The sequence below is a fragment of the Trichomycterus rosablanca genome, chromosome 25 (genome assembly GCF_030014385.1).
Source record: "Trichomycterus rosablanca isolate fTriRos1 chromosome 25, fTriRos1.hap1, whole genome shotgun sequence".
NCBI classification, from domain to species: domain Eukaryota; kingdom Metazoa; phylum Chordata; class Actinopteri; order Siluriformes; family Trichomycteridae; genus Trichomycterus; species Trichomycterus rosablanca.
In genome coordinates this window covers 18,854,207-18,879,206 of record NC_086012.1, presented here as the reverse complement: position 1 = coordinate 18,879,206, position 25,000 = coordinate 18,854,207, and the positions used below count along the sequence as shown (strand labels likewise).

Genomic DNA, 25,000 nt, shown 5'->3' with positions numbered 1-25,000 from the left:
TGAGCTGTTTCAGATTGCATTTCTTGGCCTGTGTAAAGTGACAACGGTTTTCTGAAGTTCTCCTGAGCTCATGGTTTTATGGTTTTGTAGTTAATACAGTCTGTTTGTTCCACCACATGAAATACATCAATTAATGATAAATGATAAGATATATTTCTAGAGATGTTTGTGTATGATATAAAACATAGTAATGTAAACAAATCTTTATATTTTATTGTTTTAATGTGATTAAATGTTGTTTGTGGTTCCACAGCCGCTGGTGGCACGTAAAGTTGAGCTGGATAAACTGAGGAAGGAGCTGAAGGAGCAGTGGCAGAGAGAGCTGAAGAAAATGGTAAAGAAATCTACAGAGCATCAGAGTTCTAATGGATTGTTTATATAACAACAAACTGTCTTATTTCTCTGCAGGGATTCTAATGCATCCCTTCACTGTTTGAGTGGATTATTGCTCGTAGTTAAGACCTGATTGACGTTCTGTGTTTCAGAGTGAAGCCGAGGCGGCTGTACGTAAAGCTCAGCTCCTGCAGGCTCAGAGGAGAGAGGAGTACGAGAAAGCTCGCCGGACGGGGGACGACATGACCTACGCTGGCCCAAGAACTCTGGAGAAGAAGAAGAAGATTGAAGAAGAGGCGCTGCAGAAGGTACAGCGTGGAGGAACCTGCTACAGGGGTCTTACATCAAATCAGAACTCCAATAATACTACAAAATTAGTCTCGATTAAAAATAATCACACTTGTTTATATTAGAAAGCAAATTTTAAAAGAACCAAAAGTTTGGGGAAGAGAAGAACCAGTAACCACATTACAGATTTAAAAACTCAAACTACAACAATAAACAAAAATAAACAAACAATCAAAATGAGACTGAAATGAAACCAGTGCTTCACTCAAGTAGGAATAATAACAAACCTACTGGGATTATTTACAATCAGTGCTGATTAAGGTGCTACAGTTACTTTTTCCCGGGGGTAATATAGGTGTTGTTCTCTCAGACATTAGTAAGTCTGGTGGTGTTACTGGTGGTGTTACTGGAGTTTTCTGTGATTAATATCCGTTCCCAGTAGCAGAGGGACTCAGGATGTTTCTTGTGTGCTCCAGGCTGAAGAAGCTCAGGATCAGTTCAGACTTTGTGTCACCGATGCAGCTGCTAAGAAAGTGGGACTGGAAAAAGCCAAAGCTGAGATCCTCACCCAGCTCCGAGAGCTCATCTTCCAGTGTGACCTCACCCTCAAAGCCGTGAGTCTCTCACCACAACATCCTGCTGCCACCAGCATGAACCAGCAGAACCATCAGGTCTCCTCATGGCTTCCTGTGCTTCTCCTGCAGGTGACGGTGAACTGGTTCCAGCTGCTCCACAATCAGATGGTGTCGGTACCACAGAGGTACCAGACGCTGTGTGATCAGGCCAAGCAGTACGACCCGGGCCAGTGCTACTCTGAATTCGTACACAGTTTACCTAAAGAGCGCGTCTGGCTGGAGGCGCTGTCTCAGGACGGCACCAGATCGTCCAGGACCAGGTGAGAACTTCAGCACCACCTCTGGTTTCCTCTCATCTCACAGTGTGCACAGGAATGTGTTCATACGGCGGGAATGATGGTGATTAGAGCGGTTACTGAATCAATATCCCCAAACCGCCACTATTGGGCCCTTGAACAAGGCCCCGTAACCCACCGATGCTTGAATTATCCTGTGGATTAAAAATAGCTTCTGTCAAAATGCTTAAATATATAAAATATATAAACAATTCAACCTTTTAAGATTCACTCAGACCAGATCTGATATAAATTGTTGTAGCGTGTACTGGTTACACACACACACACACACACACACACACACACACACACACACACACACACACACAGGTTGGTTGCTCCTCTCTCTGTGTGTGATGCTGAAGCTGTTAGTGCAAATATTGTTTGTGTTCTTCCTCAGGAAGTGATGAAACCACAGTGTTGCACACTCACACACACACACACACACACACACACACACTCTCTCTCTCTCTCTCTCTCTCTCTCACACACACACACAGTCCAACAAGTTCTGCTTTGACGTAAATATGCACATATACACACTACATGGACTATTGTATTGGGTCACGCCCCACTGAATTCAGGTGTGTGATTCAGTCCCGAGCGCAGAGCTGTGCAGTCTGTCCCGAACATCAGTGAAAGGGGGGGGGGGGGGGGGGGGGGGGGGGGGGGGCTCAGGTACTTCCTGTCTTAGAAAAATAGTGTACTATTCCACTCACTCACTCAATCACTCACTCACCCCCCTCTGTGTTTTCTGCAGCATGTCCTTTAAAAAGTGGTCACAGAGCAGCGCCCCCGTCTCTCAGGGGATCCCGTCTCAGGTCTTCACTGATGAGGTGGACAACACCGCTCATAAACATCTCGGCGGAACTGACAACCAGCAGTCCAACAGCACCACAGACATCCACGGTACGATTACCATCTTCTCTAGCTGTGTCCATCAGAACATTTCAGAGTGGCTCCGTAACTCTCCTTTATACTGATTATTTGCTGAGTAATGTTTGATCCCAGTCGCTACAATCAGAGCCGTAGATAGAGAGAGTTGCGACACTCCTTGATCTCGCCGCTACGCGGTCACGTGGTTCATGTAACCCTCAATAGTTCCAAACAAACCCGGCGCTGTCATGTTCTCAAATGGGACAGGCAGCAGTAAATGAAATATTAAACGGCAAATAATAAACATTTGTACAATTTCTGGGTATTTTCAACTGCGTTTACATTTACTGCATCTGCTTTAATGTCAATTTGGTATATAAAGTGGAAGATTGATGTTTATAATGACTTGTTAATAGGTCGTTCTTGTTAACACACAGTACATTATATTAGCATACATTACATAATGCGATATCCTTAAGTAGTAGAGACAATATACAGTATAGACATTAAAGTTTTTTATGTTTTGATTTTTGCATAAACTAATCTCCCTTCACTTTCCTGAGGATTCATAATAATAATCATTTTTGCTAAACACTAAGTCATGTGCTGGATTCATAAGGTTTACCTGCACTGAATGAACAGATTGATAAACACACTACCGTACCAAAAACATTATAGTGCAGGTACATGAAAAAGCATTCATTCATCTCTTATTTCATGAGTGATTAATAATTGATTCCTACATGTAATACATTAATGAATTCATTATGAATATGCACTAGTTCATTTTGTCTAATGTAAGTGGTGGACAAGGTACACAAACCATGTAGTTGAGTTAAAGTAGAGATATCCAAGGTAACATATTACTCCAGTAAAAGTAGTAGTAAAAGTAAAAATACTCTTTACCTCCACTAAAGTACTAAACTAAATTTACCTTCAAATGTACTTAAGTATGAAAGTAAAAGTATAATGATTTATTGTGGTTCTAATGTTTTATGATCATTTCTGTAACAAGAATCTTGATTAATCAACTCATTTTAGGTGAAAAGACTCGTGTGTCATTAATTAAGCTTAACTGACTAAGCTAAATTGGGTTATACCTATTAATTAAGATAAACATGTAACATTTAGTGCTGAGCAAATGCTAAACAATAACAGTATTAAGTATATTAATGACATTAAATTCATAATTTTTTTAAAACAAAGCAACATACAGCTAAAAATGTTTGATAAGTAGTGGAAATGAATGGGGCTCTATGGGTTGTTTGGAACTATACAGAGCTCCACAACCCGGAAGCTGGGCAGAAAAAATGTCCCGCCCCCTTTCCAACGGTTCCCTATGGGAGTGTCGCCACTCTGTTCTCTCTACCGCTCTGGCTACAATGCTATAGTTAGCGCTGATTAGCTGAATATGAGTGCAAAGCTCCACCCCTTCTGAGGTCATCACAGCAGCGCAGTAATGTAAACGGTTGCTGTGGTGATGTAGTAGCACAGTTTTTTTTTTTTTACAGGAAGTTAGCATTGTGGTGAGACCGCGGCTCAGCAGGGTGCAGTTACATTTACAGTAGAGTAAAAACAGCCTGTAGGAGGCGACGTTGCTGAGCATGTGTGTGTTTATAGGTATAAACCAGCAGCAGGGCAGCAGCGGGATGTGCAGCGATTCGGAGAGTGCAGGAGGGAGCAGCGAGTCTCGCTCTGTCGACTCTCCTACTGCCAGTCCAGGTACCAACATCACATCCGCACACACACGTCCTCACACACGTTCTCACACACGTCCTCACACACGTCCTCACACACGTCCTCACACACACGTCCTCACACACGTCCTCACACACGTCCTCACACACGTTCTCACACACGTCCTCACACACGTCCTCACACACACGTCCTCACACACGTCCTCACACACGTCCTCACACACGTCCTCACACACACGTCCTCACACACGTCCTCACACACGTCCTCACACACGTCCTCACACACGTCCTCACACACACCTCCTCACACACGTCCTCACACACGTCCTCACACACGTCCTCACACACACGTCCTCACACACGTCCTCACACACGTCCTCACACACACGTCCTCACACACACGTCCTCACACACGTCCTCACACACGTCCTCACACACGTCCTCACACACACCTCCTCACACACGTCCTCACACACGTCCTCACACACGTCCTCACACACACGTCCTCACACACACGTCCTCACACACGTCCTCACACACGTCCTCACACACGTCCTCACACACGTCCTCACACACACGTCCTCACACACACCTCCTCACACACGTCCTCACACACGTCCTCACACACGTCCTCACACACACGTCCTCACACACGTCCTCACACACGTCCTCACACACGTCCTCACACACGTCCTCACACACACCTCCTCACACACGTCCTCACACACGTCCTCACACACGTCCTCACACACGTTCTCACACACGTCCTCACACACGTCCTCACACACGTCCTCACACACACCTCCTCACACACGTCCTCACACACACGTCCTCACACACGTCCTCACACACGTCCTCACACACGTCCTCACACACGTCCTCACACACGTCCTCACACACGTCCTCACACACGTCCTCACACACACGTCCTCACACACACCTCCTCACACACGTCCTCACACACGTCCTCACACACACGTCCTCACACACGTCCTCACACACGTCCTCACACACACGTCCTCACACACGTCCTCACACACGTCCTCACACACACGTCCTCACACACGTCCTCACACACGTCCTCACACACACGTCCTCACACACGTCCTCACACACGTCCTCACACACACGTCCTCACACACACGTCCTCACACACGTCCTCACACACGTCCTCACACACGTCCTCACACACACGTCCTCACACACGTCCTCACACACCTCCGCACACACACGTCCTCACACACGTCCTCACACACGTCCTCACACACACGTCCTCACACACACGTCCTCACACACGTCCTCACACACGTCCTCACACACACGTCCTCACACACGTCCTCACACACGTCCTCACACACACGTCCTCACACACACGTCCTCACACACGTCCTCACACACACGTCCTCACACACACGTCCTCACACACGTCCTCACACACACGTCCTCACACACACGTCCTCACACACGTCCTCACACACACGTCCTCACACACGTCCTCACACACGTCCTCACACACACGTCCTCACACACGTCCTCACACACGTCCTCACACACACGTCCTCACACACGTCCTCACACACACGTCCTCACACACGTCCTCACACACGTCCTCACACACACGTCCTCACACACGTCCTCACACACGTCCTCACACACACGTCCTCACACACGTCCTCACACACGTCCTCACACACACGTCCTCACACACACGTCCTCACACACGTCCTCACACACACGTCCTCACACACACGTCCTCACACACGTCCTCACACACGTCCTCACACACGTCCTCACACACGTCCTCACACACACCTCCTCACACACGTCCTCACACACGTCCTCACACACGTCCTCACACACACGTCCTCACACACACGTCCTCACACACGTCCTCACACACGTCCTCACACACGTCCTCACACACGTCCTCACACACACGTCCTCACACACACCTCCTCACACACGTCCTCACACACGTCCTCACACACGTCCTCACACACACGTCCTCACACACGTCCTCACACACGTCCTCACACACGTCCTCACACACGTCCTCACACACACACGTCCTCACACACGTCCTCACACACGTCCTCACACACGTCCTCACACACGTTCTCACACACGTCCTCACACACGTCCTCACACACGTCCTCACACACACGTCCTCACACACACCTCCTCACACACGTCCTCACACACACGTCCTCACACACGTCCTCACACACGTCCTCACACACGTTCTCACACACGTCCTCACACACGTCCTCACACACGTTCTCACACACGTCCTCACACACGTCCTCACACACACGTCCTCACACACACCTCCTCACACACGTCCTCACACACGTCCTCACACACACGTCCTCACACACGTCCTCACACACGTCCTCACACACACGTCCTCACACACGTCCTCACACACGTCCTCACACACACGTCCTCACACACGTCCTCACACACGTCCTCACACACACGTCCTCACACACGTCCTCACACACGTCCTCACACACACGTCCTCACACACACGTCCTCACACACGTCCTCACACACGTCCTCACACACGTCCTCACACACACGTCCTCACACACGTCCTCACACACCTCCGCACACACACGTCCTCACACACGTCCTCACACACGTCCTCACACACACGTCCTCACACACACGTCCTCACACACGTCCTCACACACGTCCTCACACACACGTCCTCACACACGTCCTCACACACGTCCTCACACACACGTCCTCACACACACGTCCTCACACACGTCCTCACACACACGTCCTCACACACACGTCCTCACACACGTCCTCACACACGTCCTCACACACACGTCCTCACACACACGTCCTCACACACGTCCTCACACACACGTCCTCACACACGTCCTCACACACGTCCTCACACACACGTCCTCACACACGTCCTCACACACGTCCTCACACACACGTCCTCACACACGTCCTCACACACACGTCCTCACACACGTCCTCACACACGTCCTCACACACACGTCCTCACACACGTCCTCACACACGTCCTCACACACACGTCCTCACACACGTCCTCACACACGTCCTCACACACACGTCCTCACACACACGTCCTCACACACGTCCTCACACACACGTCCTCACACACACGTCCTCACACACGTCCTCACACACGTCCTCACACACACGTCCTCACACACACGTCCTCACACACGTCCTCACACACACGTCCTCACACACGTCCTCACACACGTCCTCACACACGTCCTCACACACACGTCCTCACACACGTCCTCACACACGTCCTCACACACACGTCCTCACACACGTCCTCACACACGTCCTCACACACACGTCCTCACACACACGTCCTCACACACGTCCTCACACACACGTCCTCACACACGTCCTCACACACGTCCTCACACACGTCCTCACACACGTTCTCACACACACGTCCTCACACACACCTCCTCACACACGTCCTCACACACACGTCCTCACACACGTCCTCACACACGTCCTCACACACACGTCCTCACACACGTCCTCACACACGTCCTCACACACACGTCCTCACACACGTCCTCACACACACGTCCTCACACACGTCCTCACACACGTCCTCACACACACGTCCTCACACACGTCCTCACACACACGTCCTCACACACGTCCTCACACACGTCCTCACACACACGTCCTCACACACGTCCTCACACACGTCCTCACACACACGTCCTCACACACGTCCTCACACACGTCCTCACACACGTCCTCACACACACGTCCTCACACACGTCCTCACACACGTCCTCACACACACGTCCTCACACACGTCCTCACACACGTCCTCACACACGTCCTCACACACACGTCCTCACACACGTCCTCACACACACGTCCTCACACACGTCCTCACACACCTCCGCACACACACATGCTCACTGAAACCAGAACAACGTCCGCATCTCAGCTTCATATCACACAGAACTGATCATCACCTCAGACTTTGGTGTGGAAATCTAACTGCTCTCTTAAGCTACTCAGTCCACCAGTTAACCTGTTCCTCATCTCATCATCTTAAACCACCAAAGTCCTGCAGCACCTTCATGTTTCTTCATGGCCTTTTCTTAAGCTCTAGGACTCCACCGAACCACACTGAGAGACATTTCAAAATTTGAAACAGTAGTGAATCTACCCAGGAGTGGACAGGAGTTAGAGAAGACCCAAAAGCCTCAGTGAATCTCTAAAATGGTGCTCATGGGTGGGTAACACAAAGAAAACCTCTGCTAATCAAAAGAATGGTCAGTGCTTGTCTAAACACTTGAATGATAAGGAACACGGTAGCAGCAGACGTCACACGTGGGGGTGATAGTGTGAAAGTGCTGCAGGACCTGGATCACCAGAGAATTACACATGAGAAGGTGAGATCATCAGCCTGTGAGCTGAAGCTGAGGTGTAATTAAGGTTGTGCAGCAGATCTGAACCCAGTCCACATGCTGAGATCTGACAGCAGCAGTGAGTCTGATTTACAGTTCTGATGATGAGTGGAGCTCAGATTTCTGCACACTGATGATCAGATACAGTCGGTGCTGATGGGTGGTGATATGTGGGTTGTGTAATTTTGTTCCTTGTGTTTATGTGTGTTGTTTTGGTGTGATTTGTGTGTGTAGGGGATTTTAAGCGCAGGCTCCCCAGAACCCCCTCTACAGGTACCATGTCTTCTGCTGATGACTTAGATGAAAGAGAACCTGTAGATAACGGTGAGTTTACTGTAATTAACGTCACATTCTGATTACTATCACCTTAAAATGCCACATTTCAAACAACTTAAAGGCAACTAACAGAGTTTCAAATAGACCAAATATTAGAGGGTTAAATTGCAGGTCTGTTAAATGTTTGTATGGTATGGTAACGTGGAACAGTGGGTGCAGGCAGACCCTCAGCCAGTGAGTGAACACAGGGAGGTACCTGAGGATCTGTGTTTGCTCACTGAGGAGATTTTTATGTCTTCATGTGTCAGTGTGGGTTTGTCTCAGGTTACATAGTACATTCTAAACATGTAGAAGGTGGATTGGCTGCTTTGAATGCCCGAGGTGTGAGTGCATGAGTAAGTAAGTGTGTGTGTGTGTGTGTGTGTGTTGCAGGTCTGGGGGAGATGGTAACTGAAACGGCGAACTCCCCTGGTCCTTTCCGGAACACTCAGATGTCGAAAGCGGCTCACACCCACAAGCTGAGGAAGATGCGCGCCCCCTCCAAGTGTAGAGAGTGTGACAGTCTGGTGGTGTTCCACGGTGCAGAGTGTGAGGAGGTACCATCATCATCATCATCATCTTCATCAGTTTAATTAAGCCTTAATGTAAAAGCACTCTCAGGGTTTTAAGGGTGCGTCTCAAATCAACTGCTTCTGGGGGGGGGGCGGGTGGATCACAGTCCCAGTTTGTTTTATTGCTTTATTATCAGATCTGTTCCATCAGAGAGGAAAGAAATCTGAATTCAATCTATTCAAAACAAAGTGGACACTCAGTGAAAATAAATCTATGTCCAAAAATATCAGGAAGTCGTGGAACGATTTTATAATCACTTACAGGTTCATGAGACCTGATTTTGATCCTCCAGAAAATTCCACTTAAGTATAAATATTAATGCTGTGATGCTAGATTATTTTATTACATTTATTTATATTTTACTGTATTTAAATATTAAGCATTAATGTGCTTGTGAACGTCTCCGTGTGTGTATGTGTGTGTTCAGTGTTCTCTGGCGTGCCATAAAAAGTGTTTGGAGACGTTGGCGATCCAGTGCGGCCATAAGAAGCTGCAGGGTCGCCTGCACTTATTTGGAATCGATTTTGCTCAGGTGGCTAAAAACAGCGCAGACGGAATTCCCTTCATCATCAAGAAATGCACGTCAGAGATCGAGAGCCGCGCCCTCAACATCAAGGTAACATGACTGCAGGAGTAACCGCAGCCTGCGTGTAGGACACGTGTCGTTATTTGGTGTAATGAGTGAAATATTTTGGTTGAGTCACACACACACACACACACACACACACACACACACACACACGGAGGAGTGAAACGCTCTGTTTGATCTTTAGGGAATTTATCGGGTAAACGGAGCGAAGTCGCGGGTGGAGAAACTCTGTCAGGCCTTCGAGAACGGCAAAGACCTGGTGGAGCTTTCAGACCTTTATCCACACGACATCAGCAACGTGCTCAAACTCTACCTGAGACAGGTAACTACTGTCCTACACACTCTACACACATAATGATACATGATGGACGGAGAATTCTGAACGATTATACGTTTTTATTGTGTGTGTGTGTGTGTGTGTGTATGCAGTTGCCGGAGCCTTTGATCCTGTACCGTTTCTATAACGACTTTATCGGTTTGGCTAAAGAAGCTCAGAGCTCCAGGCGGGACGGTTCTGACTCTCCTGAGCTCAGCATCAGTCTGAAACGGATCGTCTTCAAAATACGAGAGCTGCTGAGACAACTTCCACCTGCTCACTACCGCACCCTGCACTTCCTCATCACTCACCTGCACAGGTACCTGCGCGCCGGGACACTCAGGCCACGCCTGCTCGTAGAAGATGATTGTTGACGTGGTTCTGTGTTTCCAGGGTAACGGAGCACGCAGAGGAGAATAAGATGACGGCGAGTAACTTGGGGATCATCTTTGGACCGACTCTGATCAAACCCAGACAGGTGGAGTCGGACGTGTCTCTGTCCTCGCTGGTGGATTATCCGTACCAGGCTCTGATGGTGGAGCTGTTTATTCAACACCACCAGATGATTTTTGATGTGCCTTTAAGCCCCGCCCCTTCCTCTAACCCTTCACTCAGCCGCCACTCACAATCTCTCCTGGACATCAAAGAGGTGAGAACAACCAATCAGGATCAGCCCTGTCACTACAAGGAACTGGATATATCCCAGAATGAGTCAATCAAGTACCTGGATGAATCCTGACCTGTAACGAGCTGGTGTGTGTGTGTGTGTGTGTGTGTGTGTGTGTGTTGCAGAGCTCTAAATCCTCTAAGAGATACTCCACAGGGATTCGCTCCTCACACTCAGTGGATGAAGTGAAGGAAGTGCACTTGGGAAGTGGACATGCAGTAAAAGAGGACAAAGCCGGTCAGTATGAGTACAGATCACACTAATAGTAATAATCATGTCATTAAACACTCTAATGTGACGCCCCCTAGTGGTCCAGTCCCCAGCACCTGCTGTATCTAAAAGTCCCTGTGACTGAGCTGCAGACACGTTTGTTCTGTGTAAGGGAAGTAAAATTGTATTTCTCCTCTCTGCCAGTAGGTGACAGTACAGACGGGATTAACGGCGTCGGATCCTCTTCAGTGCTGAATCGTCCCGGGACCAATACGCACTCTTCTTCGGTGCGGCTCCGCCCACAGCGAACCCACTTCCTGTCCCGCCCTGTCAGTTTACCTGTCGACCGCCTGCTCGGCGAACACAGCGAGCGCAGCCTGGTCGAGCGGGAAAATTCCACCGCCGGCACCATCGCGGAGAGTCCGGAGTGGGAGAAAGCGGAGAGTCGTCCGTATCGCAGCCCGTTCATCCACACGCACACACTCCGCCGCACCTGGGACAAACAGTACCGCCATTACGACGTCACGCCGCGCACCGCCAAGATCGTCGCTAACCTGCCTCCCTCTGAGCCAGTGGGTGGAGTCAACACCGACACCACCAAAACCGACACCGTTACAACCGACGGAGCCAAAACAGCCGGCACAAACGCGGAAACCCCGCTAACGTCCAGCAGCATTAGCATCCTGCCCCAGAACTGTCCGTACACGGTTACAGTCCGACCCTTCCGAACCCTGCGGCGCGACAGCAGCACCAGCGAGAGGGAAGTACCTATAGCCTTCAGAGCACCACGGACCCTCCAACCCCCCTCCGGAACCTTCTACAGACCCCCCCACACTTATCCTAAATCATCAGAGGTGGAAAAGAGCGCCGCGGGTTCAGCATCCACCGCTAGAACTACACTGTCTGTAACGCTGGTGCCGCCTCATGCTACGCTAACATCATCATCAACAACAGCTGGAACATCGGTCACAACAGCTAAAGAGGCCACGCCCTCGGAGTCCCACCCGGACCAGCTCATCTCGGCCTATCAGAGACGGAGAAACAGCAGCCAGCGCTCGAACCCTCACAGAGAGGCTCATTTTGTTTAAACTGTTTATAATAGAAACTTTATTTATTATTATTACAGCAGCTCAACACAGAACAGATGAGAACAGACCCCCCCCCCCCCACACACACACACACTGCACCCACCCGCCCCCCCGCCCCCGCCCTGCTCTCTGATCATCTCAGCTCTGCTCAGAATCAATCGTCTCCCCCCAATTATAATAATAACTGAACCAAACCGCTAATAATCACGTTTTATTATTACACAATAATTCAGAATATATTCGTGTAGAGTGTAAAATATTTTATTTTATTATTTTAGTTGTATTTTGTAAATATCAGTTTATTTTACAGGAATTATTTGTATATGTACAACTCAATTTCCCATCATCCCTCAGCACGGCTGAGCTGTTCGGCTCCGCCCGTCATTACTGACTCACAAAGTGAAATTAATATAAAATAAAAACACTCGGCAGAAATAAATAAATATAAATAATGGATGATGATGGATGATGGAAAGCGATAGTTGGATCTGATCCGTCAGTGTAAATAGATGCTGAGTGTGTGTGGGTGAGTGTTTGGTGTAAAGCACTGCACTCTGTTACGTTAAGATAAGATAAGATAAGATTCTTTTATTGATCCCCGTTGGGGAAATTCAAGTGTTACAGCAGCTCCAGTACAGTGTAAATTCAGTGTAAATTCAGTGTAAATTCAGTGTAAGTACTCACTGTAATCAGATTACAGGATTGTTTCCCATTAAAACTTTGACTTTATTTGATTTAAAATGTTTTATGTTTTCCACACAGTTTGTGTTTCTAAATTAATATAACGTGTACAACGAATCGCTTTGGGATGTTTTATGTTCTCTGTATTTATTTATTCATTATTGAGTTCTTTATAAAATAATATCATTATCAGAAGAATCAAACAGAATCTGAATATTTATTGTTACAGAAACCACATTTAATTACATTTAATATCAAACAGCAGTTATTGAGGTCAGATTATTTGGAGGCAAAAAATCGCTCATTTTTAGCAACAATTATTAATAATTATTTGATTAATTTAGTGTTTAATCGCCGCTTTCTTCCACCTGTAAACAACAGGACCAGATTCACTCACTCAGTACTGACCTGGTCACAATGTGTGAGACGACTTCCTGTTAAAAGGAGAGAAAAGTGTTACAAACACGCCGTTAGCTGATGTGCTAACCAGTGATGCTATTGTTAATAAGAACATGATTAAAGGTTTTATAAATGATATATCTGATGTGTTTACTGGTTGTTTTGTGTAGATGAAATGTTTGTACAGATTATATTTAAAAGTGTTTAGTGTTACTGTATCAGCTCAGTTCTCTCATTAGCGTCTCTGTTTCTGCCTCTTATTGTAACTCGAACAGAATTAAACACTTTTATTCATAAACACTTACTGTTGTTACATGCTAATTAAACTGTTTCATTTTATTTAAAAGTAGTCTGATTGTATTAATCAGTTTATTAATATGAAATCTGATCTTTATAAATGTGGATCCAGGAGCATTTCATCATTTGATCACACAGAAGAATAAAGAACAGAATTTATTTGTATTCTTTTTATTATTATTAGAGGTTAAATGAGCCGGTTTCTCAGGATTAGACGGATTAACATAATCAGATTACACATCACATGATTCAGTTCAGAGTCGCTCGTTTTACTGCTGCACCTTCAATGAGAACAATAATCAATTATTAATGTTTTATTTTAACTTTATATAAATATAATAGGTTCCTGAACTGATTCAGGTCTGAGGTAAGAATCTTGCCTGCTTTATTGTTACTATAGAATGTAAATGTATGTAATTATTTTTTTTTTATGTTGGTGTGTGTTATTAGTTTATTTTTAATACAAATTGTTTTGTTTTAAAGATTTCAGTCTGGGAGTGAATTAAATAATACACTTTTATAATAATAAAGATCAGCTCAGAATAATAATAGATTAGTGTCTAAAAAGATTTTCTGCATGTGTTTCTGCAACCGTCTGTTTTCTGTTACTGAACGTGTTTGAGTTCATTCTGGGTTTTTTATCTGCTGGGTCAAAAATTCTGTGTTGATGTGCATATATATATATATATATATATATATATATAAATAGGGCTAGTTTGGCTTTACCCATGAAAAAGTACATGGAACAGTGTTCTCTACCAATGTCAGAGGAAAAAGGCAAATGGTTACTTAATGCTGCAAAGAAGATTTGAGACTGTCCACAGTCAAGCTAGCTTTACATTGTCATGAACAAGGATCAACTGAGTTTGTTTATGATGGCCACGATGAGCAGAAGTATTTTGGGGGGAGCAAGGGTGAAGCATTCAAAGCCTTCAACACAAGCATGGTGGAGTTAAAATAAAACTCAACCTTGTGTGTGATTAAAAGTAAAATCTGAACCAAACATCTCCAGTTCTCGACTTAAGTGAGCAAAGTCGTGAACAGTTTGTACCAGAAGTTTGTGGATGATAAAAAACAACTGTTATTAAAAATCAGCAGATTTTCATTATTTTAAAAGATTCATAAATTATGAAAGAACTTGAATAACGAAAGTGTTTTTATTATTGTGATCAGGTTTGTTACCCCACAGGGCCCCTCTGCAGGGGTTAAACCAGGGCAGAAATGAACACGACTGGACAGATTCGTCTCTTGCTCTGGAAAAACTGGACGCTGCGCAAGAGACAGAAGGTACAAACCAAACTTACCCAAACTTATCATCAGAACTGCCAAAATAACATTTACTAACATTTACTGATCAATAATCTGATATTTCTGTGTTAATATAAAGCATTTTGTGTAGCAGGACCACAGGCCGCACTTCCACAGGTCGTGATTTACTGCAATACATTATAAAATAAAGATCCAGACTACAGTTGTAATAAATGTTTAATAAATCTGCACTGTTATACATGAAATCATGCAAATAGAACAGAACATCAGGAACATAATGCTGAATTATTCAAACATTATTAATCCTAACTAAATTACAGTTTCCTTAATGGGGGGGTATAATTTCTTTTTCGGAGCAAATTTCTTTGTCGAGTTAGGGTTAACCTTGACATCTGTAAAAATCACACCAAGAGCACAACATGCAAAGATATAAAAGAAACCAAGAATACCAGCAAAAGAGCTGCAGAAATGTTCAGAACTTCCTAAAGGTGTGTTACTAAGAGTTATGGTTATGGTTTATTACTAAAGTGTGGTTATAAAATAAGATCTCAAGCTTGTTGAAAACTACCAAAATCTTCTGCAGTGCTTCCTGATCGAGATTCTGTAATAAAAACTCAACAACACAAACACAAACGCTCCTATTTTTACTGCTGTAAATATTAACATGTTTTGATATTTTCCTGCTGTAGATGTAAACATTTATAACTAACATTTATAACTAACATTTATAACTAACATTTAACAACACCTTAAATTAAGCTTCATTTTTTGGATGTATAAATAATATTTAATGTTGTTCAGGTTCGATTCCTGGTGGAGATCCTCTGGCCCGTCTTCTTGTTTGTTGGACTTGTGTGGCTGAGACGAGCAAATCCTCTTTACCAGCAGCATGAATGTAAGATTAGAATGATCAGAATTAACTTCACTACGAGGTGCAGGATGCTCCAATAAATATGATGTTTGTGTGTACATGAACTTTTGGACATGTTGTGTTTATGTTATTATTATTAACAGTAGATTTTTAAAATCATTTTAGGTCACTTCCCCAACAAGGCGATGCCTTCAGCTGGAATTTTGCCGTGGATTCAGGGAATTTTCTGCAACGTTAATAATCCGTGTTTCCGATACGCAACTCCAGGAGAATCTCCAGGAATCGTGTCTAATTACAACAACTCCATGTAAAACACATCATGTTTTTATTAGCCACCCCACTTAAATGTATTAAATCTACTTGTACTTCACCAGTCGTATGTTTTAGTTATCAGAACCTTAATTAAGTTTAAAGTTTATTAAAGAATGAAATCTCTGTTGGCTTGTGAGGTTCATTAATAAATCCTGGAGTTACTCACCACAAATATAATCAATATTTTTACATTTCAGATAAATGAAAGGTTAGATTTAGATATAATGATTATTAATAATAAGCATTTCTCTTTAGACTGGCGCGGTTTTATGGCGACGCTCAGGAGCTGTTGTTTGAGGACACCGAGTTTCAGCAGTTGGGTCGACTCTGGCAGGAAGCGTCTGATTTCAGCAACTTTATGGAAACACTGAGAACAGATCCGGCTCGAGTTGCAGGTACAAAATCTGATCCAGTCTCTGGCTTCTGGCTTTTTGAATGGCTAAAATTATGTGGACGCTTTGGATTTACTGTTCAAAAATGATGGGGATTAATATGGAGTTGGCTTCACTTCCTTTTACAGTCGTAATGGCTTTCACATGTCTGGGGAAACTTAAAGCTTGATGCTGAAGTGTGTCTGTGGGGTCAAAAGAGCCTTTGTGAGGTCAGGCACTGATGATAAACAATTAGGTGTTCAGTGGACTTGAGGTCAAGGCTCAGTTCAGGCCGCTGGAGTTTCTACACACAGAATTTATCAAACAATGGCAGAACGTCCACATACTTTTGGTCATGTAGTGTATTTCAGTTTTATCACATACATTCATATTTTGTCAGGTTCCTTAAACACATCAGCTTCTAAACTGATTCTCCACCCTAACGTTTAAAATGGGAGAATAAATCTGGAACCAACTTCGACACACTGGAACATGAAGAATAATTACTGGAACTGTAATAATCTGTCTGTGTTCCCTCATGTGTACAAAAAAAGGAACTTGACAGGGGTGCACAAACTTTTTAATAAGGCTGAATCTTGTCCTAGGTTCCCAGTTCCTAAAATATTAGAAATATAAGAGCTGAACCCAGTAAACAGTTTATCTCTCCTCCTCTCTCAGGCAGAGGACTGAAGGTCGAGGACATTCTGAAGGACGATGAGACTCTTACATCGTTTTTACTGCGGGACGTCGGCCTCTCCGACTCAGTGGTCAATCAGCTTACTAACGCACGGGTCCGAGTGGAACAGGTACCTCTTACTCTCCTCTGAGAGCCTCAGTACAACCCTGAGAACCACAACCTCACAACCTCTGAACCTCACAACCACAGAACCTCAGCATATTCCTGACCTACAGAACCTTTACACATATCAGAGTTCCTGATCTGACCCAGCAGATCATCTAAATCTTCTAAATGTTTTATCTCCAGTTTGCTTTTGGAGTTCCTGATCTGAGCCTGCAGGAAATAGCGTGCAGTCAGGTTCTGCTGGAACGCTTCATCATTTTCCCGAGTCGGCGGGGGGTTCACGGGGTACGCAATGCCATGTGTGCCCTCACCCCACAGAGACTGCAAAAGGTCGAGGATAAACTGTACGCCAACATCGACTTCTTCAAGCTCTTCAGACTGGTAGGTTTGTGCTCTCACCCCAGAGGAGATGCTGTATGTATTGTACCTGACCCACCAACCCTAAACCTACCCCCCCAGGGAGTTAGTTAACAGGGCGGCATCATTAGCATGCTGACTACACATGGCCCAGATCAGTAATCTGATTAACACCCTACTGATTAACACCCTAGACTGACAGACATTATTCCTTTCTACAGCTGAGCTTCTGTCTGCTGAACACAACAAACATTAAAAGCTCTTTATGATTAAACAATAGATAGATTTAACTTTATTGTTGTTGCTCAGTACAGGTACAAGGCAACGAAATGTAGTTAGCTTCAAGCAGAAGTGCAAATAGTAGCATTGTGCAAAGAAAACAGAGAATATCAGTAACATTTATCTATGATTAATACAGTGGGGCCAAAAAGTATTTAGTCAGCCACTGATTGTGCAAGTTCTCCTACTTAGAAAGATGAGAGAGGTCTGTAATTTTCATCATAGCTACACTTCAACTATGAAAGACAAAATGAGAAAAAAAATCCAGGAAATCACATTGTAGGATTTTTAAATAATTTATTTGTAAATAAATTATGGTGGAAAATAAGTATTTGGTCAATAACAAAAGTTCAACTCAATACTTTGTAACATAACATTTGTTGGCAATGACAGAGGTGAAACGTTTCCTGTAAGTCTTCACCAGGTTTGCACACACTGTAGCTGCTATTTTGGCCCATTCCTCCATGCAGATCTCCTCTAGAGCAGTGATGTTTTGGGGCTGTCGCTGGGCAACACGGACTCCACAAATTTTCTATGGGGTTGAGGTCTGGAGACTGGCTAGGCCACTCCAGGACCTGGAAATGCTTTTTACGGAGCCACTCCTTCGTTGCCCGAGCGCTGTGTTTGGGATCATTGTCATGCTGGAAGACCCAGCCACGTTCCATCTTCAATGCTCTCACTGATGGAAGGAGGTTTTGGCTTAAAATCTCACGATACATGGCCCCGTTCATTCTTCCCTTAACACGGATCAGTCGTCCTGTCCCCTTTGCAGAAAAACAGCCCCAAAGCATGATGTTTCCACCCCCATGCTTCACAGTAGGTATGGTGTTTACTCAGCATTCTTCTTCCTCCAAACACGACGAGTTGAGTTTTTACCAAGAAGTTCCATTTTGGTTTCATCTGACCACATGATATTCTCCAAATCCTCTTCTGGATCATCCTTATGCTCTCTGGCAAACTTCAGACGGGCCTGGACATGTACTGGCTTAAGCAGGGGGACACGCCCGGCACTGCAGGATTTGAGTCCCTCTCGGCGTAGTGTGTTACTGATGGTAGCCTTTGTTACTTTGGTCCCAGCTCTCTGCAGGTCATTCATCAGGTCCCTCCGTGTAGTTCTGGGATTTTTGCTCACCGTTCTCATGATCATTTTGACCCCACGGGATGAGATCTTGACCCCAAGGGAGATTATCAATGGTCTTGTATGTCTTCCATTTTCTTACAATTGCTCCCACAGTTGATTTATTCACACCGACCTGCTTGCCTATTGTAGATTCACTCTTCCCAGCCTGGTGCAGGTCTACAATTTTCTTCCTGGTGTCCTTCGACAGCTCTTTGGTCTTGGCCATGGTTGAGTTTGGAGTCTGACTGTTTGAGGCTGTGGACAGGTGTCTTTTATACAGATAACGATGTCAAACAGGTGCCATTAATACAGGTAACGAGTGGAGGACAGGAAAGCTTCTTAAAGAAGAAGTTACAGGTCTGTGAGAGCCAGAAATCTTGCTTGTTTGTTATTGACCAAATACTTATTTACCACCATAATTTACAAATAAATTCTTTAAAAATCCTACAATGTGATTTCCTGGATTTTTTTTTCTTGAAGTGTACCTATGATGAAAATTACAGACCTCTCTCATCTTTCTAAGTAGGAGAACTTGCACAATCAGTGGCTGACTAAATACTTTTTGGCCCCACTGTATGTCTATAAAGTTATAACTATAGCTATTTACATATATGGAATTAAACAATAACGAATGTACACATTTACATTATTCTATACATGACTTCATAAATGAGGCACCTTCTTATACATGTTCTCTCTCATACTCTCTCTCTCTCACACACACACACACACACACTTATTTGTTTGTGTGTGTGTGTGTGTGTGTGTGTAGTTGCCGATGGTGTTGGATAATCACGCTACAGGAATTGATCTGCAGTTTTGGGGTCAGGTTCTCTCATCTGTGTCCAAAAGCATCCAGCAGGTACACACAACTGCAGTAAACACTACACTACACACACACACACACACACACACACACACACTATCTATATACAGTGGTGTTAAAAAAAATAGCAGTCCAACACCATTAACTTGATAAATCAAGGTTTTTAGTAGAAATGCTATTTCTACATAGCAAAAAATTTTGAGTATTGAAAACAAAACAAACCCAACAATTAGGACATGCATCCCACTCATTCTGAGTAATCGAAGCATTGATTGAAAGGGGGTTGTTCAAAATAATAGCAGTGAGGAGTTCAATTGGTGAAGTCATTCATTCTGCAGAGGAACGGGTGTCAAATTTGGCCCTTATTTAAGGTAGGAGGGGGGCAAATGTTGCACAGGTTGGTCATAGCACATTTCCTTCTGAAATACTGGGTAAAATGGGTTGTTTCAGACATTGTTCTGATGAACAGCATACTTTGATTAAAAAGTTGATTTTAGAGGGAAAAAACATACAGAGAAGTGCAGCAAATGATAGGCTGCTCAGCTAAAATGATCTCAAATGCCTTGAAGTGACAACCAAAACCTGAAAGATGCAGAAGGAAGCGTGGAACTACTGTTCAAATGGATCAAAGAATAGCCAGAATGGCAAAGGTTCAGCCAATGATCACCTCCAGAAAGATCAAGGAACATCTGAAGTTACCAGTGAGTACAGAAGATGATTAAGTGAAGCCAATTGACCAGCAAGAACTCCTTGCAAAGTCCCATTGTTAAGAAAAAGACGTCCTGAATGGGTTCAAAATTCCCAAGGAACACATTAACTGGTCCAAAGAGAAATGGCTCAACATTTTGTGGACTGGTGAAAGCAAAATTGTTCTTTTTGGGTCTAGTGGCTGTAGACAGTATATCAGACGACCCTCAAGCACTGAATTCGAGCCAAAGTTCACTGTGAAGACAGTAAAGCACGGTGGTACAAAACTATGACATGAGGATGTTTTTCATACCATGGTGTTACGTCTATTTATCACATACGAGGGATCATGGATCAGTTTAAATATATCAGAATACTTGAGATCATGTTGCTCTATGTCGAAGAAGAAATGTCCTTAAAATGGGTGTTTCAACATGACAATGACCCAAAACATCTTGGTTACAGACAAACAAGATTGAGGTAATAGAGTGGCCAGCACAATCCCCTGACTTCAATCTCATAGAGAACTTGTGTTCTGACGTCTGAAATGCGTTTTTTTGAGGCAAAACCCAAAATTGCAGAAGAACTGTGGAATGTCGTCTAATCATCCTGGACTGGAATACCTGTTCAGAGGTGCCAGAAGTTGGTCGACTCCATGCAACACAGATCTCAGAAACAATTGTTATGCCAGTAAATATTAGTTCAGTAATTTAAAGTTAACATTTTTAACATTTTTTGAGTTTTTAAAGAAAAATGCTGGCACTGCTATTTTTTTGAACAGCCTAATATTTATTTTTCTTAACTTTCTGTAAAGGATGAACACAAACTGGCTAAATGTTGTTAATGTTTTGATTTAGAATTGAAAGTGCAGTATTTTCAGTGCATTTGCATTTATGGAAATAAAAGTTATTATAATGATTTTGTGCTTTATTCACTTTTTTAAAATCACTGCTTTTTTTTTTAACACAACTGTATATATAATCATAAACACATGCTCACCAGTCAGGTATAAAATCAATGATATGCTTCCAGCTGTGTGAGAACAGTTTAGGGAAGGCTCTTTACTGTTCCAGCATGAACGGGATTTTGTGCACAAAGCGATGTGGGTTAGAACATGGTGTGTGTGTGTGTGTGTGTGTGTGTTTTCAGTGAAATAGTTTAGAACTAGTACAGAACATGCAGGATGAATGAATGAAAGCTGATAATGAGCTGAAGACGACGTTCTCTGGTGTGTGATGTAAGGAGGACGATGTTCCAGTTTGTTACTAACTTACCAGTTTGTGACATTCCTTACAGGTGACATCCTGCAGTGGGTGGATCTGAATTCTTCAGCAACGGAGTGTGTGTGGGTGTGTGTGTGTGTGTACACTTGAAGCCAGCAGGTTGTAACTTGGGTGTGTGTGAATGAGGCGGGACTTTCTCGTCTGAGTTACTGTATTTATTATTATTAATATGGAGGGTTTAGATTTTATTGTTCCAACATTTCAAACACCCCCCCCACACACACACACATTGGGAGCTGAATGTTTCTATTTTGCATTTTCTTTCTGGAATTTTCATCACAAATTAGAAAATCAGTTGAAGGATTTGAGATGATTTGCTGAGTGAACGTGAGCAGATCAGTTTATTTTGTTCTGAAGCTCAGATTTCGTTCAGTCAGGATTTTTGGTCTCTGTAGATGTTCAGAAATTTCACAAAAAGTTCCTGATATTCAGTCACAGAAAATATTAATAAATCATTAATACATGGAAAATGGGTTTTTAATGAGCCTCTGTGTGTGTGTGTGTGTGTGTGATTAGTTGCTGAACAGACCGAGCTCCAGGTCTCTGCTGAAGGTTCTGCTCCCGCTGTTCCAGGACGGCGGCCCGTCGTCTCTCACTCAGCTGCTCTCCATCCTGTCTGATCTGTTCTGTGGTTACAAGGAAACGTCACGTGTTTTATCCTTCAACTGGTACGAGGACAACAACTACAGAGCTTTTCTAGGACTCAACAACTCCAGGACACATGACAGCTACACCTACGATCAGTCCACCAGTGAGCACACACTCTCATTATACAACACACACACACACACATTCATTAGTTTAGAAAGAATTATCATACGTGTTTCTGTGTTTAATGTGCAAAGCTGATTCACTGTGTGTGTGTGTGTGTGTGTGTGTGTGTGTGTGTTTCAGCTCCGTTCTGTAACAGTCTGATGCAGAGTCTGGAGTCGAACCCTGTTACTAAGATCATGTGGAACTCAGTGAAACCGCTCATCATGGGAAAGATCCTGTTCACCCCCGACTCTACTGCTGTACACAAGATACTGAAAGGAGTAAGACACACACACACACACACACACACACATGCTAATCCATCGTATTATTGTTGTAAGAGACTGGATCATATGTGTCTGTGGGCCCCTCTTTGGCCCCTGGGCTGGACAGTAAACACGACTGTTTGAAAACTACTGTGCAGATATAAAGATTATTTTGTGTATTTCTGAGTAATGTGTGTTTGTGTGTGTGTGTGTGTGTGTGTGTGTGTGTGTGTGTGTGTGTGTGTGTGTGTGTAAAGGCTAACAGTACGTTTGAGGAGTTGGAGCGGTTGATAACGATGATAAAAGCCTGGCAGGAAGTTGGTCCTCAGATCTGGAACTTTTTTCAGGACAGTGTTCAGATGAACATGATTCGGGTACGACTGGAATAATAAATCACCTAAAATCATTTATTTATTTCACCATCAAACACAATTACATCTGTTGTTTTAGTAAGGAAGTAAAATAATATAAATATTAATAGATATTTATATTTGATGAGGTTTCAGACTGGAGATCCCATTTGTTACCTGATCATATTTCTATACCAAATAAATGATGATGATTTGTTGTTGGGTATATTAGCGCCCCCTAGTGCCCCACAGTGTTGTAATTTGAGCAATATAAAACCAGCAGTTCTGTTCTCCCTGTGGAAACATTAAGCAGTTAATATTCCACAGATGATTGATGGCTGAGCTGATTACACAGCCTACAGTTTTGGTTCTCTGAGCTGTTCCTCGTTCCCTCTGCAGGACACGCTCAGAAACCCCACCGTGATGGATTTTTTGGATCGGCGTCTGGCGGAGACAGAATTCACCACCAAACACGTCCTGAACTTCCTCCATGACGGCTGTTCCAGAGAGAGATACGAGGACATGCCGGACTTTGACTGGAGGAACATCTTTAACCTCACTGACCAGATTCTACACATGATCATCCAGTACAGCCAGGTCAGACACCATCCACCCGGCCACTGACCCTCTTTATTTTATTACCGACCATTTCCTGTGGCTGTGTCCCAAACCCCCATACTGAGTAAGAGTGATAGTGCTTTAGAAACACAGAATACTCTTCAGTGCAGTGGGATGAGGTTTGGGACGCAGCTCTTTGTCTGTGGCCTCCTGATTGTAAGAAATGGTAAAACAGACAAGGTGGTTTGAGACGTGGCCGATTATCATAGAAATAGGAACACTTAAAATGAACCAATCACTGAGACTTTCATTGATACCTGATGGATCCTGAGCTTGGGACCAGCACTGAGAGTGCACTGACAAGAGATATAGCCAACCCTGAGATATAGCCAACCATGTCTGTGTAGACTCTGACTGGCTGATAGCACCACAGAGATCTGGACGAGCGTAATGTGTGTGTGTTTCTCTCTTTATTCCTCTGCAGTGTGTTAATCTGGATAAGTTTGTGGGCCACATGGATGAGGAGCAGATGAACCATCAGGCGCTGTTTCTGCTGCAGGAGAACAAGTTCTGGGCGGGGCTGGTATTTTTGGACGTGTATCCCTGGACCTCGGAGGTGCCGCGCCACGTCAAATATAAGATCCGCATGGACATCGACGCGGTGGAGCGCACCAACAAGATCAAAGACAGGTACAAGGAGGCATTTATTAACCATCAGTCGCCCCCAAAATCTTTCATTACCGATACAAGACAAAATCCAGAACATCAGCAGGAGGTTCAGGGAGGAACTTTTTCATGTAGCGGTGAAGCAGTGTGGGTCGAATCCCAAATTATTAATGACTGATTCCAGCAATGTTTTCCTCCATGTGTGTGTGTGTCTGTGTGTGTGTTAGGTACTGGGACCCTGGCCCGAGAGCCGACCCTGTGGAGGACCTGCGTTATATTTGGGGAGGATTTGCGTACCTGCAGGACATGATCGAGCACGGCGTCCTCAAACTTCTCACCAACCCTCAGTCCCAGCTGGGAGTTTATGTTCAGCAGATGCCGTATCCCTGCTACGTGGATGATGTGTACGTGTTTACCCCTGATCCTCTCATGTCTTCTAACTCATCCCATTCATGTACATTTACACCTTCAGTCACGACCTGATTAGAGTTCAGATCAGTTTCTCTATCCACCGTGTCTGCTTCACTGCTGACAGCTTCATAAAAGCTT

The 25,000-nt window shown here is 44.4% G+C and overlaps 2 protein-coding genes across 6 annotated transcripts in view; both read left to right on the top strand.

Annotated features, from left to right (window-relative positions):
- LOC134302329 (rho GTPase-activating protein 29-like) overlaps nucleotides 1-13,682 on the top strand; it is a 30,012-nt gene extending 16,330 nt beyond the window's left edge. For 2 of the 3 annotated variants that reach the window (XM_062987396.1, XM_062987398.1), the window contains 14 exons: nucleotides 254-334; nucleotides 486-641; nucleotides 1,098-1,235; nucleotides 1,326-1,516; nucleotides 2,292-2,440; nucleotides 4,028-4,129; nucleotides 8,781-8,870; nucleotides 9,255-9,418; nucleotides 9,862-10,050; nucleotides 10,208-10,345; nucleotides 10,453-10,658; nucleotides 10,733-10,988; nucleotides 11,132-11,243; nucleotides 11,421-13,682. In XM_062987396.1, the coding sequence (XP_062843466.1) occupies nucleotides 254-334; nucleotides 486-641; nucleotides 1,098-1,235; nucleotides 1,326-1,516; nucleotides 2,292-2,440; nucleotides 4,028-4,129; nucleotides 8,781-8,870; nucleotides 9,255-9,418; nucleotides 9,862-10,050; nucleotides 10,208-10,345; nucleotides 10,453-10,658; nucleotides 10,733-10,988; nucleotides 11,132-11,243; nucleotides 11,421-12,304 (2,856 nt within the window). In that variant the 3' untranslated portion in view covers nucleotides 12,305-13,682. The remainder of the gene's footprint in view (nucleotides 1-253; nucleotides 335-485; nucleotides 642-1,097; nucleotides 1,236-1,325; nucleotides 1,517-2,291; nucleotides 2,441-4,027; nucleotides 4,130-8,780; nucleotides 8,871-9,254; nucleotides 9,419-9,861; nucleotides 10,051-10,207; nucleotides 10,346-10,452; nucleotides 10,659-10,732; nucleotides 10,989-11,131; nucleotides 11,244-11,420) is intronic. The other variant, XM_062987397.1, reaches the window with a different exon arrangement.
- A 1,220-nt stretch (nucleotides 13,683-14,902) lies between these two features.
- The window catches only part of abca4b (ATP-binding cassette, sub-family A (ABC1), member 4b), a 32,841-nt gene continuing 22,743 nt past the window's right edge, over nucleotides 14,903-25,000 (top strand). For all 3 annotated transcript variants that reach the window (XM_062987973.1, XM_062987972.1, XM_062987971.1), the window contains exons 1-13: nucleotides 14,903-14,968; nucleotides 15,752-15,845; nucleotides 15,987-16,128; nucleotides 16,389-16,528; nucleotides 17,183-17,310; nucleotides 17,490-17,687; nucleotides 19,835-19,924; nucleotides 22,375-22,609; nucleotides 22,753-22,892; nucleotides 23,135-23,251; nucleotides 23,627-23,824; nucleotides 24,270-24,475; nucleotides 24,679-24,855. In XM_062987973.1, coding sequence (XP_062844043.1) covers nucleotides 14,903-14,968; nucleotides 15,752-15,845; nucleotides 15,987-16,128; nucleotides 16,389-16,528; nucleotides 17,183-17,310; nucleotides 17,490-17,687; nucleotides 19,835-19,924; nucleotides 22,375-22,609; nucleotides 22,753-22,892; nucleotides 23,135-23,251; nucleotides 23,627-23,824; nucleotides 24,270-24,475; nucleotides 24,679-24,855 — 1,931 coding nt within the window. The remainder of the gene's footprint in view (nucleotides 14,969-15,751; nucleotides 15,846-15,986; nucleotides 16,129-16,388; nucleotides 16,529-17,182; nucleotides 17,311-17,489; nucleotides 17,688-19,834; nucleotides 19,925-22,374; nucleotides 22,610-22,752; nucleotides 22,893-23,134; nucleotides 23,252-23,626; nucleotides 23,825-24,269; nucleotides 24,476-24,678; nucleotides 24,856-25,000) is intronic.